This window comes from Hemibagrus wyckioides, linkage group LG25 (assembly GCF_019097595.1).
Source record: "Hemibagrus wyckioides isolate EC202008001 linkage group LG25, SWU_Hwy_1.0, whole genome shotgun sequence".
Classification (NCBI taxonomy): Eukaryota; Metazoa; Chordata; class Actinopteri; order Siluriformes; family Bagridae; genus Hemibagrus; species Hemibagrus wyckioides.
Window position 1 is genome coordinate 5253774 of NC_080734.1, and position 18473 is coordinate 5272246.

The following is an 18473-nucleotide window of genomic DNA, read 5'->3' on the forward strand; positions in this document are numbered from 1 at the left end:
TTTTTTCTATCTATAAATATTCAAATATCTCTATAAAAAAAAAAAAGGATCTTGATAAAATACTCACCAATTTGTCTTTATTTTCTGAAAGCCATGGCAGAGGCAGACATTTTCTCTCTCACCTGAATTTACTTTTTTCCTGAATGTTTTGCCTTCTTGCAGATCAAGCCCAGAGTCCAGGAGGAAAGCCTGTGTACCCGGGAGGGCCGGGAAAAATCACCTCCGTCTCCACGGGCAACCTGTGTCCTGATGTAAGTCAACACCTTTATACCCCATTACACCTTTAAGCACCGTTGTTGTTGATCTTTCAGCTGCTCCCTGTGTGTGAGGGGTCACCACAGCGGGCCGACTGGTCCACACAACAACTTGGCACAGGTTTTACCCCAGATGCCCGTCCTGACACAACCCTCCCATTTTATCTGGGCTTGAGACCGGCACTGCATCCAGTGGCTGGGGTTTGGGCATTGCCTGGGAATTGAACCCGGGCATGGTAGGTGAGAAACCTACCAATGCCCTACCTTTAAGCGCCGTTATACACCATTAAAAACCATTTTGTCATCATCTACATTTAAAATCCACCCAGGAACTCGACATTTGCATAGATTAAATTATATCTGATTATATGGAGTGGTGTTTGTTACTTCCATAAAACCTTATTCCAAGTTATATTTCTGATGTCACAAAACCAACCAATCATATCCAATATGCAAATAAGCAGTGGCTGATTTCACACAGAGCCTACAGACAAAACTAGATATGAATAAACTGACTTATGTTTTGGATGAAATGGAAATGTTATGACATTTTGACGGGATTGGCTGCTCGGGTTTCCAGATTTTTACTGGATATACATTTAAATAGTTCTATATTTTCACACATGCCGACATTAGTAGCAAGTAAACTCCTTTTTACTGAAATAAGTCTATAAATCCTGGAAGTATAAATAAACCGGAATCGACTGTTCAGAATTGAAAATCTGACTCAATAAGTAAATATTTCATTGATATAATGAGACAAATGTGTAATAGTTGGTGCTTTTTTTTTTTTCGGTTCGAGAGATCCCCGACTAAAAAAATTTTGAGAACCCCTTTTTCTGGGTCGTTTTGAAACACGTTTAAAGCATTTGGCATGCTACTGAGACTCTGTTTTTCTGGTGGTTCTTTTATGTTCACTGATGTGTTAAATATGGTGCTGAGACAACTTTCACTGAAGCCGTCACGAATCGTTCCTGCGATCGTCCGTCTGTTTTCAATCACAGCATCAGAAGTTTGAAAAATCCTCTCATTATTCGACTTGTCTGCGTCTAAAAGACTCAAAAAAACCAAAAGGCATCAAAATCCGCGTCGCTGTGTTCACTTCTAATCAAGTTTCCAACCACTGTGTCTGGTTAACTAACTAACTCTGGCTGGGTTCTGTCTCACACACACACACACACACACACACTGGTTTCTCAGAGCAGAGCAGCCATTAGTCGCTCTGTAACTGAAACACTACAGGAAGAGACCCGTTTTCATTAAATGCGGTTCTCCCCGTAGAGACATCTGGATCCGAGTTGCATCCTCAAAGCCCGGCTTGTAATCAGCACTAAACCGTTCTGTCGTTCTTATTAGGAGGAGCCGTCCCCGCCCCGTCCGGAGGCTTATCCCATCCCCACGCAGACGTACCCCAGGGACTACTTCACCTTCCCAGCCTCCAAATCTCAGGACAGGATGGGACCTGGACCCGGGCAGGTCTGGCAGGGTGGCGAGCCTGAGCCTCATCCTCCCATGGATGAGCATCTCCATAACAACATGGCTATGCAGGTTAGACGATAGTGCATTTATACGCAGATCCATATTTACTAGGACACGATTACACGGAGCTGATACAGATCACAAAACAGGTCCACATCTGGAAAATCTGCATCTGGATAATAGATCAAATGTCCTACATGAACTCTACAGTATATTTTCTCATGAATTATGTACATATAATGCACATAAAAATATTATGTATTCTCGATAGACGTGAGGGTCGCTATCTAAAGTCCATTTCCTAGGAGGATTACCTAGTGAATGAAACTGGCCACAAATCCAGCGTGGTCTGCTCACCTTTTCTCTTTTCATCCCTCCTTCATATGAGCACTATAGAATTTATACACATACAGTACCAGTCTTTAACAGATGACCTGCAGGCTGTTGTAAAGCCTAAATATTACTTTTAAAGGCTTATGTTTTCATAAAACCAGCATATGTGTTCAAATCCCTCTCTCTGTAGATATAAGAGGACTACATAAGACTGTGATAGTGAAATGTTTTATTTATTTAATCATTTTTAGTATTAAATTGTCAAATATTTGTGTCATAGTTAAATCTGTTCCTCCTGACAGAGTTCTTTTGTGTGTGTGAGGCTCGTTAAGCTGCAGACTTTTCAGATTTTCCGTTTTAAATCCCCCGTGACTTTTATATACAGACACCACAGAAACAGCATTCCTAATAAAATGACTCTTGGCCCACAGAAGTTTTTTTGTTGTTTCGATCCTTTGTGAAAATTAGAAAAATAACTTTATTGAGATTTGGGCTGAATTTGTGTGTGTGTGTGTGTGTGTTTCCTGCCAGCGGGGAGCACGGTCTCAGGAGGAGCTGTGTGACATGCCCACCAGATACCCCGGCGAGCGAGTGCGTCAGGACGACCTGCTCCACCTGCAGCAGCAGCAGCGTGAGGCAGAGTACCAGCGTGGTGGAGATCCCTGGAACCATCACGTCTCCTCCTCTGTGGAGTCCAGCACCTCCAGCCAGGAGCACCTGAACAACTACTCCTCTTCCAGCAAAATGCAGGGAAACCACAAGAGCGGCGCAGGCCGCTGGAAGACCCCCGGAGCTCCCCATCCTGGCCCGGTGGGCGTGTCCCAACCTTCTCGTACAGACCTGCCTCCACCTCCTCCTCCACCTCCACCATCACACTACGACTACGATCCACAGACAGACCTGCCCCTACCCCCGCCTCCCTCCGTCAGCCAGCAGCAGGCGGCGGCCGACCGCAAGAAACGGGAGGAGCAGCAGCGCTGGTATGAGAAGGAGAAAGCGCGGCTGGAGGAGGAGCGCGAGAGGAAGAGGAGGGAGCAAGAGAGGAAGCTGGGGCAGATCCGTAATCCTGCCATGCCTCCTCCCGTCCTGCACAACAACAACCAGCACCAGCAGATGCCCCCACCTCAACAGATCCCCCAGCCTTACTTGCCCCCAGCTCAGCCTCCCCAAACGCAACTTCCCCGCCCTGAGAAACTGCCCACTCTTCCTCGAGCTCCTCCTCCTCCCGCTCCTCAGGACACGGTGATCCGGGACCTGCAGCCCCAGCAGCAGCCACGCACCATCGAGAGGCGCGACCTGCAGTACATCACCATCAGCAAAGAGGAGCTGTCTGCGGCCGACAGCCTGTCCCCGGACCCGTGGAAGAGGGACGCCCGGGAGAAGCTGGAGAAGCAGCAGCAGCTGCACATCGTCGACCTGCTCGACAAAGAGATCCAGGAGCTGCAGGCCAAGCCGGAGCGCACGGCCGAGGAGAGCGACCGCCTGCGCAAGCTCATGCTGGAGTGGCAGTTCCAGAAGAGGCTACAGGAGTCCAAGCAGAGCGAGGAGGACGAGGAGGAGGAAGACGATGAAGACGTCGACACGGTGCTGATCATGCAGAGGCTGGAAGCGGAGAAGAGAGTACGGGTGAGGCGCTGTAGGACAGAGACGTCCGTTACACTTTGTCAGGGCAGATAACCAGGCGCTAGAAACCATGTCTGAAGTCAGTTCAGTGATGGAAACCATTTTGAGATGAAATGAGAGGATAATGTTGTTATGAGGGTACGTGCACACTGTAGGCCAAATCACAGCCCGAAATTTTACTCATAATGAAGCCATAAGAACTCATACAAACCACACCCCCATTTAAATCCTAACCAATCAGAGAGCGCCCTTACATGAACCTGAAATCTTCACTGAATTATGAAACCAAATTAATTAGATAGATTTGAGTCTGATTTTAGTTTCTTCACCCAGAAACACGTGAATCAGGCTTTTGTTCTAGATAATACATTATCCAGAGTAATTCAGAAGGACAGACAGGCAAAAAAAAAAACAGACAGGATCAGACAGGAGGAAAGATAGAAAAAAAGACAGAGGGACAGACAGAAGTAAAGACAGGAGGACAGACAAAGTCAGACAGACAAAACAATAAAGGACAGAAGGACAGACAGGCAGGATTTCAAGGTCAGATACAGATGGATGGGCGGACAGTCAGACAGAAGGTCAAGCAGAGAGACAGAAGGACAGATAGACAGAAGGTCAGACAGACAATAAGACTGAAGGACAGACAGTCTGGCAAGAGGTCAAACAGACAGATGGATGGGCGGAGAGACAAATAAAAGGACAAACAGACAGCAGATCAGACAAAGTCAGACAGACCGTCAGAAAGATGGACAGACAAACAAAGACAGACAGTTGAGGCAGAAGGTCAAGCAGTCAGATGGATGGGTAGACAGACAGATAGATATGGCAGAAGGTCAGACAGACATACAAAAGATCAGGCAGAAAGACAGACAGATAGATATATGAGCTCTGATTTGTCTGTTGCATATAGAAATATTGTGATATGTTGTGCAGCCCTAATAGCTATCTATCTAACACCAGACTGTACGTTTTCCTGAAATATTTCTTTATAAGTTTTGCTTGTAAACGTAAATATCACACCCAGAAGTCTGAGGCGTTTGTGTGGCTCGCTGGCAGTGTGCACGTACCACACCAGTGTACTGTTAGCCTGTAGGGTTTGCACTTTCATGCATGTAACATGGAACTGAATGCATTCCAGACCAAAACCAAGTATAACCTTTTCAGATATTTGCTTTTCTTAAGCTCAAGGTTTGAGTGATAGGATGAATGTTTATTTTTATTTATTTTTCTTTTTTTGCGATGCGCACCTGCACCATGCTTACGTCATCGCTTTGCCATGCTGAGCTGCTGATTCCCGCTGCACTAGCGAGGGGGGGAGGGGTTTAGAGGCTGCAGGATGTCGAGCTCCGCCCTCGACCCGACGCGACGCCCGTGCTTGATCCATCTCAACCTTCCACGAACCGAATCAGCACGACTCCTACGTTCTCACCAAGCGCCACAAACGTCTCCGATCGACTTCCATCTGAACCCCAGAGGCTTTAAAACGTCTCATTACTGGAATCACGCAGAGTCTAACGTCTAATCCCGACTGCCTTAACCAGTACCTCTCTCCAGCACATGACTGCTAACCAAGCATTATTAATAATCTCCTCATTACTGAAGTGCATGTTCTCAGCCTCAATTACAGATAGTTCTTCTAAAATCTGGTGTATTTTCCAGGAATGTCCTTATTTAAATTCCCTAGATTAACCAAATACGAATGTTTTTCAGGTCAGATGCTATTTAGCGTACATGTGTTTTACCACAGAGAAGAATTTCATTACGTCTTTCTGCAGGAAAGTATTGAGTCTGTATTGAGACGGAAAAAACCTTCCAAGCTCCGTGATGATCAGAAATCTGTGGGCAGGTGTTGATTAAGAGCTACTACAAACATTCCAAAGGGACGAATTATACAGGTTAAAATTTTGAAATGTACACAAATCCATCACATGAGCTGAAATCCTTGTCTGTGGTAATTAAGACTGGAAATCATTGAAATATCCCAAAAACTCCAGGATATTCTCTCATCCTTAACGCACAGCCTTATTCCAGCTGCCGAGATCCGAGATCGCGCTCCGCCTCCTGCAGAGAGAGCCTGCGGTAACCGACAGCAGGAACGTTTTACCTTTTATAGTCAGCCAAACGCAGAGAGAGAGAGAGAGAGAGAGAGAGAGAGGAGCTCAGCTCCTGGTGTTCGAAGAGAAAATATTGCCCGTGCTTGAGCAGGGGATGATGGGAAACAACGGGCAAATTCCTCGCCAGAGCCAGTTCCGTGCAAGCGCGTGTTTTTTTGCGAAGAGGAAGCAAGCCTCGGGTGCTAATCAATCCCACTCTACCCAGGAATGTCACTGGCAGCACAGCAGCGCGTGTTTTCACTTTTATCTTCTCTTCCCCTTACTCTACCTCCTCCTCCTCCTCCTCTTCTTCTTCTTCTTCTTCATTTTTTCTTATGACTTTCTTTGTCATGCCTTATAATCATCTTCCTGCGCTGTTCTTGATGATATCTTTCTTCCCCTCTCCTCTTCCTCCTCCTCCTCCTCTTCCTCTTCCTCCTTCTCCTCCTCCTCCTCGCAGCAGACTGCTGTCCCAGCAATCTCTGTTCTAGACTTGGTACGTTCTCTATGCTGTTAATGACACTCTCTTCCTGTTTTTCCAACTCCACCTGTGTCTCCTCTCGCTCATTCTCTCCCCGTGGTGGTTTTGTGGTGGTTTGGTTTCGCTCTCCTCTCTATCCGAGGGTTAAGGCGGGAAGGGGGAGCTTCCACAGGGAATCCATCCCGGGCTGTGCGTCGCTGTCCTTCCTTTTTCCTGGATTCAAACTTATTAAAGTTAATACAAGACTTGATGTTAAGATTGAACTTTAATGATGAGTGACACAATCAGATCTAAATTGAACAGGCACCCGCTCTGCTGGATTTTGCAGAGAGCTGGATTTTGGGAAGCTCTGTGGATTTCCGAAGCTCTCGTTTCAGTGTGGTTGAACGTGAGAAGGGAGGGCTGGTTGGTGCATGATCTGCTGGGCCCCCTCCCTCCTGCAGCGAAAGCCTGGCCGCATGCTCAGGTCTCAGCGTCAAACCTCTCTCTCTCTCGCTCTCTCTCTCTTGCTCTCTCAGCTTTGTCCATGCCGCTGTGCTCCTCATCTGTGCCGTGCTGTCTTTTCCTTTCAGTCTCCTACACATCAGGGTTTTGCGTAACAGAGTCTACTTGTGTGTGATGTTTTCGTGATTTCATGTCGTATTTTTTGTGATCAGTGAGTGTTCTTGCATGTCTGTGAAGTTCATGTTGGGAGTCACAAATGTCCAGATCAATGGCATGCCAGTGTTTATGTGCATGTGCGGTGTGTGTGTGTGTGTTGTGATAAAGGATCCTAGTAGTGGCACACTGATTTACTCATGAGACGTGTTTACACCATAAATTAAAATTAGGTCTGATTGGAATCTTCATGTTTTTCAACTTGAATCTTAGAGTGCAGCGTTCATGACTTATCCTGAGCTCACACCAGCCTCGCGTCTCTCTTAAATCACTCTATGATAGATTAAGATTGCTTATGGTTGCCATGGTTACACGGATATACTCATGTATGACCAGATGAGCGTCTCAGCTGCCTACATGCTGTAATCTGGGGGGGGTCTGGACCCTACATGTTGTCCATATTAACCATAGATTTCTTTGAAAAGCATTGTTTTTCATTTATATTTTGAGTTTAGGTCCAAAAATGACCCCGAAAATAAACGTTGAGGGGTTAAATCCACCTATGTATCCCAGTCTGAAGACAACGTTTCTGCTCTTCGATGCCTAGATGTCGATATTTATGCTGTAGCGCTAACTCATTCACCAAAACATGCTAGTGTTCGCTTTTCCTGCTAGCACTTTTGTTAATTTAGCCCAAATCGTAGTAGTGTATAAAATCACTAGCGATGTTCTGCACTCTAGCGTCTAGTGTTTGAACGTTAGAAGGGCCGTAGCGTCTCAAACGGAACGCTAACGGATTTTAATTGCCAGATGTCGTTTCCTAGTCAGTGGAGAATGACGTCAAATGTGCATAACGTGACACTGTTTACAAATAAATCACACAAGCCGAGCTAATTTTAAAGACATCCGTTAGACGTCTCGTTCATCGGCGTGTCGTCAGCCATCTTGAAATTGTTTTCCAATCCAGCATTCGATCCTGGTAGCCCCACCCCTTTTCGCTACGTAAGCAAAGATGTGATCCTTGAGTTCATGAAGTGTCCAACATTCCACACTTCATGGTCCTTGTACTTCAAGTGCACTATTAATACTACGCAGTGGAGTAAAGTAGTGTATAAGCGTGCGGTTTAGGACACGCCCCAAGTTTGTAGCCTTTTACAAAATAAATATGTTGAACCAAAATAAAAACTCCGCCCACTTTCCTGTTAAAGGTTTCCCAGTGTCGTGTTTTTGTCCCTGATGTAATGTCATGGAACTGGGACATGATGAGACACGAGGTATGTGGGGAAACTGGGATATTTCAATCCGCTAACTAGGAAAAAAATCATCTCTTTATTTAACAGGGAAAAAAGTCAGACCATGAAAGTGTACCATGTTTAAATCCTTTATAAAGTTTTCTCTATTTTATGTTTTTGATCTGCATTAAGATCCTTAATTACAGGAGGAGGATCACTGGATAATTAAAGAGCTTTGTGTGAGATATTTTAATCAAGCTCCATGCTGTCGTCTTTTACTACCCGGTCATCTTTTATTAGAAAGCCGCCCGCGTGTGTTTTGTTGTTTTGAGTTTTGTTTGTTTTTTTTCTTTTTTAATATAGGCCAAAGAAGTGCATGTGGACAGAGCGAGTGTGTGGTTTCTCCAACCACAAACAGCTCGAGGTTCTGAGTCAGAAAGTTTATAACTCGTCATGAACACAGTCGAAATATAAAAAGCTCTTGTTTTCTACCAGCCTGTTGCATTAAAAAAAAAAAAGAATAAATAAATAATAATAAATAAAACAATATTTTACAGCAAAACTAAAAGAATTACAATTAGTGGAGAATGAAATAAAAAAAAGTGTAAATAAATAAAAAGTATAAATAAGTATCTAATTAAAAAAATAAATTTCAGTCTAAAAATCCAATATATTTACTCAATACTCAATTTCTTTTGATCATTATTTATTCATTTATTTATTTTTTCATAAAATTAATTTAATTTTAATCCACTAGTTGTAAATTTCCAGTCTAATTTTGCTGCATTATATTGTTTTAATTTTTTTTTTATTTATTTTTTTAATGCAACACCTCAGTAGAAAAGGGTTTTTTATTTTATTTATTTAATTAATTTATTTATTATTATTTATACTGTGTTCTTGACGAGTTGTCAACTTTCTTTAGGCGTTTGTAATACAGAATAAAAATAAATCTAAAACAAAAAAGGCTGAGGATATGATTTAAAACTCGTCACTCGTTTGCTCGCAGGTAAACGATTTGAACACACCTGGCCACTATTAGGATCTAATAGTTTATAGGAGTGACATTCAGACCCTGCTCTGTGCTCATCATGTGTGTGTGTGGCAGCTGCAGGATGAGGAACGGCGACGGAAGCAGCAGCTGGAGGAGATCCGTAAGCGCGAGGCGGAAGAACGAGCCAAGCAGGAAGAGGAGAGACGCCGGAGAGAAGAGGAGCGAGCCAGACGAGAGGCCGAGGAGAAGGTAGACCAGGCTGAGTGACCTGAGAGCGCTCGAGTCCCGGAGAGTCGCGCTCAACAAACACTTCCTTCATTACGCTACATCACTCCTCACGATCAGACAGCCGTGTAGACCAGCGCGTTATATTTTACGTATCCCTTCATTACAAAAAGCCCAGTCTCGCTTGCAGGACATAAAGCTACATTTCTGTATACATTTTACAAGCCAAACCTGCAGCATCTCAAATCTCTCGCTCACTCACTGGTTCACTAAATAGAACTCTAGGGCAGATGTAACTAGCTAGCAACGTAAAAAAAAATATAAAAAGTATTAACAGCTAGTAGGTAGCTGCTGGCTGACTTTTTTTTTTTTAAAAAAAGTATAATTTCTATTCACATTTCTATTAAATTGGCTGCTATGTATTTGACGAGTCAGGGATTGTGGTAATATTCATTCGGACATCACTACATCATTCACGTTAAATAGTGCACTTTTTTACGTTATGGGTGAATTCAGACTCAGACGGTGTAGAGTGACGTGGAGTTTGTGCCGTCAACCAGTAGCCGAGACAACCGTATATACGGGCGTCGTACATGTGGTGTCATTATTTCAGAACGTGAACAAAAAGGAAGATTTTTATTAGTGTGTAAGATTCTTGAAGCAAGTAAAAATTATTTTTTTTAAATTAAAAAAGAAAAATGTATGTAGTCAGGCAAAAGACAGGATTATACTCATCTATTTATTTTTAAGATAAGGTCAATAAGATGGCTAGAAAGCAACAACTGACTATAAAATATATTTTTATATTTTATTTTATATCTTGTGTTATTTTTATTCTTTAACAAGACTTTATTTCATCCCCAGTTTACACACTGATCTGATAATGACGGCGGATTATCTTTTTAATTGTGACCAGAAAAAAAAACAACAGTGTTCTGTGTCATAACGTCCAGACGTACAGAGTTGATTGTGTGTCAGTATCACTGCTGACCTTTCTTCAGGGATTATTCTAGTTTTCTACACACGAGAGACTGTGAGAGTTAAAATATCAGCTCTCAACTGCTACTGAAATGTTTCACCAGTCCGTTAAATTCCCCGGCGGTCTGAACGTCCATCGTCCGTCCCTCGTGCTCAGTGAGATCCTCATCTCCGTGTGTGGCCGTGTCTGTGTGCGTCACCTTCAGACCGCTGGAAATTTAGCGCCCGCTTCTACTGTCCAACTGCATGTCCCTCACACTGATCCATGTCCTGTGTGTTCTGATGTGTTTCGTCCTCACCAAAAAGAAAAAAAAAAAACACGCATGTGGGGTTTTATTAATTATAGAGTACTCAGTGAACCATCGCCATCGTCGTTTCACCCGGCATCGCTATGGAGACGTGGTTCTGAACATCCCGTCCCATTCCGTCATCCCCATTCTGTCATCAGTGACGTCTCCAACACCACATTAACTCAGGGTCATCCGTGTACAGAGACCAGAGCAGCCTTTCCTGTATAAAAATAAAATATCCAAATCCCAGCCAGATCCTCAGAGACCTAAACACCGCTCGGACACCGATCTGCGTTAAAACCAGAACCTTTCGTTTAAACACAGCATTACGTGTCTTTTTGCCGCCTCCTAGTGGACCCATCCGGAAACAACATGTGTAGAGCTGAAGATTTTTATCATTTAGTTTTCTAGTCAAAGATCAGGAATCATATCTGACTCCGGTTAACATGCTGCTCTCTGCGTTTATACTCAAAATCCAAAGCAAATCTGAATGTCCAGATTTTTAGAAGTTTAATAGCACTAGTGTTTCCTGCTGTTAGTGTTACACCCTGTGAGCTTGTTCATCACCCTGGTCATGTTGTACAAGCGCCGTTATCATCAATCACTCCAAAAACTCCGTCACGAAGGAACGATGTATGTGAAGCTTGTTTTGGAGAGATCACAAATAAAATGAAAGAATGAATCCACTGATAAGAATTGGAGTAGCGTTTAGGTCTGATGCTGCATTCCACCGTACTCTAAACAAATGGAAAGAACGACCAGATGGAAACTCCGGCAGGTTCCTCCACCTGATGTGGCAAGCGAATGTGTTGTGTTAGAGAGAACTGTTCTAGGAGGAAATTAAAATGCCAGGTGTTCCTCAGTCACTCTGCAGAAGAGGCTGGTTTAGTGAAAAATCAAATTTGATCCGAGTTCGTTGTTTGGTGGAATGCAGCATGAATCGCCAACTTTTCAGTCAAATAAGGAAGAATTTAGAGTAGAGGAGCAACTTGAGCAGGTTAGATGAGTCAGAGGCTGGTCATGCTAGCTGAGGCAGCTCTAACTGGCTCTTCCCCTATTCCCCTCAGAGGAGACAGGAGGAGGAGTACTACACCCGCCTGGAGGCGGAGAGGCGCCGGCAGCACGAGGAAGCCGAGCGCAAGCTGCTGACGCCAGAAGAGCCTGGTCTGTACAGACCTCCACTCCCCCGGGACTACCAGCCCCCCTCTCCTGCCACTAACACCACCAACACCACCACCATCACCACCGCCAATCCTCCTCCGACCCCGCCTCAGAGAAACACCTCGTACCTCAAAACCCAGGTCGTCTCCCCCGACACCTTATACACTGCCAAGTTTGTTTCATACGATGACGAGGAGGAGGAGGAGGAGGACGATGCAGGCTTAGCAGGTCAGGTTAAGCTCTCTGCTACGCGGAAGTCCTATGGCGACCTTCTGCCCGCCCAAAAGCCCCCGCCGCCGCCCACTGCGCGCAAGCCCCGCCCCCTCTCGGACGGCATCTTTCTGTCCGGCTCATTCCAGCTGCCCGCAGAGGCCAATGCCAACAGTACTGCGTCCAAGGCAGGGCAAGCCCCTCCCCCTCCCGCCAAACCCAAAGGTAGAGACGCCAAGGAGAGAGGAGGACCCCATGTCCCTCCTCCGTTCTTATTGGTTCATTCCCGTTCATCTTTTTTTAAGTGTCCGTTTTATTCCTGTTTCTCTTTTCCCTTCAAACAGAGAGTTAATTCTCTCCTCTCCCTATCGATTCCGTAGACCTCCTATCCTATCCGGTCACCTCGTCTTTCTCGTTTGTCACTTTGTGTTGTCTCACCTTTCTTTCCCACCTCCTTTCTATTTCAGTAGACAATCCGATTTGTTTTTGTTTAATTTTTGATCATTTATTTCCTCCAAATTTTCTCTTGTCCTCCCAAATTCCTCTTCCTCCAATCATCCTGGCGGTGTCAAAGCAATTGATAGAGCCCGTGATTCACCCTGTGATCTAAATTCACTCCGGAGTACTGTTGGTTTTGCCGGCCGGCCCGTATGCTTGCGCGTGTGTGTGTGTGAGTGTGTGTGTGTGTGTGTGCGTGTGTTTGCGTGTGTGTGGTTTGCTTTGGGGAAGGCTCAGGCCTCCGCAGACTCCCGCTCATCCGCTATCGGCTCAGGGGAATGAGACACTGGCTTCTTGTCACTGGCTGTGGCTGTTTTGGACGCACCCAAGCAGCCCTCCTCAGACTTCTGCACACTTGGCAAAGGGGGAAAAGATCTGTTTAATGAGGCACGCATTTTGGGGCATGGCTGTTTAAATATTCATCCGATTCACGATCGGATACATTCACATTTTATTCTTTGCTTCATATTGAAACCTACACTGATTTATTAAAGCGTTAAACTGTTAAGAGAGATTTTTTACCTACTGTCTTGTGCAACAAAAGAGTTTTAAACAGCCATGCAACAACAAAAAACACGCCTATGATGCATCTCGGATTAACAAAGACGCCCGGTGTATTTGACCTTGCATGCAATCAGCTTCGTATTTCCCCCACCAAGTGGGACCTGCTGTGATCCGAGTGCCATTTGTTCTAATCGAGGGACAAATCACTAACCATGCTTATCCAACATCAATAAAGAAAAAAATAATACGACAATCCCGCTGTGGCAGCATCCCTTCCTGCTCAGACTGACGAGATTAATCTGGCTGCGTATCCATTGCTGGTTACTGCCTGCGCTTTGCTCTGCTCTGCTCTGCTGTCCTATAACCTCCGTCTGCAGCACTGCTCCTGCCTGCTGTCTGTCTGTCCCTGCATCGTCTGGCTGTCCTGTCTCGTCTCCGTGTGTCTGTATGTCCCTGTGTGTCGCATCATTGCTGCATTATGCCCTCCTCCTTCTGTCTCAGGAGCCAGTAGAGCTTCAGGTGATCTCTCGGCACCTGAGGCTCCGGGCTCTGATCATCACCTCCACTGGAGGACCCTCTGTTACTCCACTGGCGGTGGCAGGACCTCTGAGCTGAGGGACTCTCTAAACTCAGGAAGGATTAAAACATGATGTAGCGTGGTCTTAAAAGAAACTGATCAGTGATGTAAAGATGATGTACATCTCTGAGCTGTTATCATTAACTATAGGGGTTTATTCCTCTTATACCACAGTGATTTGCCAAAGATTTATCCGTTTAAACTTTTTATCCTTTTATTGTTGCATTGAACGTCCATGAAACAGGTCTCTTTCTGTTGTTGATCTAACTCTTGCAATTAATAATGTTACTAATAAACCACAGAGCTCAAATCCTCCATGCGTAAGACGTTCCCGTGGCAACGAAAGGTCTGACACTGGAGACTCCTTCCCTTAAATGTTAAACATCTCCAGGCTTCACTGTATCGACCATTAAACACTAATTTATTTTTTGGGGGCTTGGATTACGTTGAAGCGTCCACTATAGAAATACATATGAATGAGCTGTTACCATGGAAACAAACCTGTGATTTGCCTCAATGATTCAGGAAAAAGAAATAAATACATTTTTTTTGAGCAATCAACATTGATGTGCTGTGGTATAAAATATATTAGGTTTTACTGCAGTATTTATTTATTTATTTATTTATTTCCAGTTTATCCTGAGCAACCACGCAGCCTCTTCTGCTCCACCTCTTCCACCGTCAGCGGAGTGACTCTTTGGTTCACGAGCGTCAGTGTGTTTGTGTCTCCTCCTCTCACACACACACACACACACACCATCCTCCCCACCCATCCACCCCCCCAAAAAAAATATTTCATCCCCAAGAACCTCAACATGCATTTGGATGGAGGTTGTGACATCACAACCTCACTGCAGAGTAAAATCGACATATCTGAAGGTAGTAGACGGAGACACGGCTCTGTTCCTCGCCCTGACGGAGAGACAGACACACGGACGTGTGAGCCTGATAGACCACGCCTTGAGCTGCTCCGAGGCGGAGGTCACTGTGGAGGCTTGGAGAAACGCTAGCCTTCACTAAACGATTGGTTTTTCTAATAAGTTTATGATTAAGGATGCACCAATCGATGATAAGAATTTACTCCATTTAAAAAAATAATATAAAATAGTTCTAACTTTTGAAAAGTGACTATTTTTATAGTGCGAGTCTGAATAGTGGCTAGGCGGCTAGTCTGGAAGTTTTATTAACAGCTGAGATGGATTGATGTCACATCCTGTGCGTACTTACTGAAAACTAGTGACAAAAATAATAATATATAAAATAATAAAGATATGTTCTGTGTTACTTTTCCTAATGCATCCAATTTTTTCTATTTGTTAAAGAATTGCTAACAGATTGGAGTTAACTTCGTTAGCCGTTACGCTGACGGAGGGGCTAATGAAGCTTCTAGACTAGCTGCTAGTTTACCGAACGATCGTTTCTCTGTTGCTTAGCAACACAAATCCTGTTGTAGCACAAGAAATGGCAATTATGTTAAAAAATAACTATTTGAAACAACGCTTCCTCAGTTGTACAGATGTCTTAGAATCAGTCGTGGCATCACAACGACGACGGACCGATCAGATGGCTGATTAGCTGCTAAACAAACTTTTATATGCATATGTTAAAAGCTCATATAAGTATGTTGCTCAAACAAGTCACACACTATCAGCTGACCTCCGCCACAGACCAGCGATCCACAGACCGTGCTTAAGATGGCTTCAGCATTAACCCCGCCCACATCTTCCCGCTGCTCAGCCTCCGGTCTGTGGGAAAGGCGGAGTCTGATCGACTGCTACCCAAAGCTGCTGGGTTACACACACAATTCTAAATCACTGTATACACGCATGGTTCCATTAAACTGGCGTGATTTAGGACCCAGCAGCTTTCGGAGGATGCTAAAACATCGCATGTGTTATTTCCAGTTATAGATTGTGAGGCTCTGTCATTTAACGTGTATTCTTTCTTTCTTTTTTTTTTTTTTTTTTTTTTAAATCCGTTTTCCAAACTGTAAACAGGGTTTAATTCATACACTGGAAACACGACGGGCGTTGTAGGATCAGGAGAAGTTTTTAAGGATCCTCGAGAGAAATGGACGAAAGGGTGAGTTTCTCACGCTGAAACACGACGAGGCGCTGCTTTATTACAAACACAGCTGCCTAATAAACGCCGTGTCATCAGTCTGTTTAGGAATTTATCTCCTCATTGAGGAATTTTCACTCAAGTCTGAAAAATCAGTGCTCTTGAAATTGATTTGAGTAAAACAAAATAAATAAATAAAAAGTTGTCTTGAATTTATCAACTGCGATTGGATTTTTTTTCTCTCTCTCTTTTTTTTTTTACACACACATACCTTCATTTTATTTCTTATCTTTATATATTTTTATCTTTATAAAAAAATAAATAAAAAAATAAATATTTTATATATATATATTTATATATATATATATATATATATATATATATATATATATATATATATATATATATATAATTATTTATTTATTATTATTTTTTTAAATTTAATTTTATTTATTTTTCCCTAATTTATTTATTATCTCTTGTAATTGCCTTGTTTTCTCTCGAGCGTGAGAGAATCTGATCTTGAAATTTGTTTTTGGTGTCTTCTTGAATTACAAACTGTGATTTTTTTTTTTTTTTTAATCTCAATTTTGTTTTTATTTTTAACCTCAACTTTTTTTCTCACAGCTGCAAGTTCCTACCACACAGTTGCCATTTTATTATTTTTTAAAATTTATTATATTTATTTAATAATTTGTTTGTAATATTCAATGAGGTATGAAAATATCCTCTTGAATTTGTTCATTACCACCTATGATCAATTTTTTCTTAATTTTTATTTTATCTCAAATTTACACATACATTCAGCTTTTTATTTTTCCTCACAGAGACAAGTTTACATTACAAAATTGCAACTAATATATATATACATATATATAATTTTTTAACCTTTACTTGCATTTTTACATCCATTTTGATCTATTTGTTCAAGTCCACTGAAGAATTAATTGCAGTTTGGAGTAACTTTGTTACCGCTACACTGACGGTGAGGCTAGTAAAGCTTCCAGACTAGCCGCTAGTTTACTGAATGATCGTTTCGCTGTTGCCTAGCAACGCAATCCAAGCTGTTGTAGCACAAGAAATGGCAATTATGTTAAAAAATAACCATCTGAAACGACGTTTCTTCGGTTGTACAGATGTCCTAGAATCAGTTGTGACATCACAACTACGACGGACCAATCAGGTTGCTGTTTAGCTGCTAAACAAAACTTTTACCATACTGTAAAGAGGAGGAGAAATGTGAAACCTGTAACCACACAACCTAGGATTGTGTTTCCACAGAGTTTATCATCATCCTCCAGGGAAGTGTGTCACGTGTAGAAAGCTCTAACGCTTGATTTTGTTTGTTTCAGTGGACCGGATCAGGAGAACTCGATAGCCGGAGCGCCGGAGAATCTCACGTTTAAGGAGCGTCAGAGACTTTTCTCCCAGGGAAAAGAAGTTTCCAACAAAGTCAAAGCCTCACGCAAACTCATGGAGCTGGAGAACGAACTGAACACCAAACAGTAGCTCCGAGCTTTTTATCCCGACTCCACACTAATCCCTGACCCAGCACTGGAAAAGACAGAGATTCAGCCGGAGCTTCCTTGTTTTTGTTTATAATTCATTTTGATTTGTTTTGACCTAACTGGAGCAGTAAGTATAATTTTAGCGTCGAGAGACTGCGTGATTTATTTTTTTTCCCTCCAGCGTATCGGATATATAATAAAGCACTGTACAAAGGTTTTAATTCTATTAACGAGGAATTTCAAATGGCATATTTTTTGGTTTGTGAAATGTTAAATCTGTACAAGAAAGAGAAAAAAAAGAAAGAAAAAAAATAACAGCGTGACACGCTCTCTTCATATTTTATTTTTTTAAATATCGCCGATCGTGGGAACCTGGGACGTTTTATTGGTGGTGTTTTATCTGCACTTCCACACTCGATTATTATTTTATTTTTTTCCCCAAAGACGTTCTGATTGGGATCAGTTTCCTGTCTGTCAGTTCCAGCAGTGTAGAAGCTCGAGGTCTTTACAGATCTCTCTCGCTCTCTCTCTCCGTGTCTCTCAGCGACGCGCTCGGACTTTCCTGTAAAAGCTTTAACTCGTAGTCCAGGAGCCTCGGCGTTAAACGTCTCGTCGTCTTCCTCTGGCGTTCGGACTCGGATTAGAGGAGCCGATTTCGTGTTGATAAATAAAATCGAAGTTCCAGAACCAGAGAGCGTTCCCATTTTTTAAATAATATTGTTTTCTATTATAATAGTTTTCTAATTCTCCCGCTTTAAGTTTTTTTTTTTGTTTCCTTTTTATCGGTAATGAAAAAGGATTGGATCAGATTGAAGCGTGAGGGCTGAAGCGAGGTTAGAAAGACGTTGAGACGATGGCAGAAGTCTTGCTCGTGCAGGTATTTATTTCAGATCTTCCTCACGATCTCCCAAAAGCGAAAAGGATCATTTTCCGTCTTTGATACCTAAATCTTTCTTTCTTACTTTTGTTAGTTATTAATTTGAGACCAGCCCCGGTGTTTAGAACACGGCTCTGAGTTTAGCTCCATCTTCCTTCACCACCGTTTCACCGGAGTTGAGCTTGAAAGTCGATGTGGTTGTGTAAATCTCCATTCACACTCTGGACTCGCTGGTGTATGTGTAAATTATTTTGTTTTTGTTTTTTCAAGAATACACAAACTTTGTAAATTGAACCAATACATAACACTCTAGTGTCAATATTCTCCTTCCTCTTTCATTTCTGCTTCAGAGTAAACTGACATGTTATCCACACACTCGTTACGGTTTATCACTTTAGGTTCAGGAAGAGTTTATTTGATTTTCATTTTAATGGTTGTTACATCTTAGGCTTTTTGTAAATCATAAATAAATTCAGATTTTACAAAAAATATATA

At 42.8% G+C, this 18473-nt stretch overlaps 1 protein-coding gene across 18 annotated transcripts in view; it reads left to right on the top strand.

The window, feature by feature from the left end:
• afdna (afadin, adherens junction formation factor a) overlaps positions 1-18469 on the top strand; it is a 114293-nt gene extending 95824 nt beyond the window's left edge. For 5 of the 18 annotated variants that reach the window (XM_058379014.1, XM_058379017.1, XM_058379019.1 and 2 more), the window contains 8 exons: positions 163-251; positions 1611-1802; positions 2598-3692; positions 6246-6281; positions 9204-9338; positions 11650-12178; positions 15530-15614; positions 16946-18469. In XM_058379014.1, coding sequence (XP_058234997.1) covers positions 163-251; positions 1611-1802; positions 2598-3692; positions 6246-6281; positions 9204-9338; positions 11650-12178; positions 15530-15614; positions 16946-17102 — 2318 coding nt within the window. In that variant the 3' untranslated portion in view covers positions 17103-18469. The remainder of the gene's footprint in view (positions 1-162; positions 252-1610; positions 1803-2597; positions 3693-6245; positions 6282-9203; positions 9339-11649; positions 12179-15529; positions 15615-16945) is intronic. The other 13 variants (XM_058379022.1, XM_058379028.1, XM_058379026.1 and 10 more) reach the window with 6 other exon arrangements.
• The last annotated feature ends 4 nt before the right edge of the window (positions 18470-18473 follow it).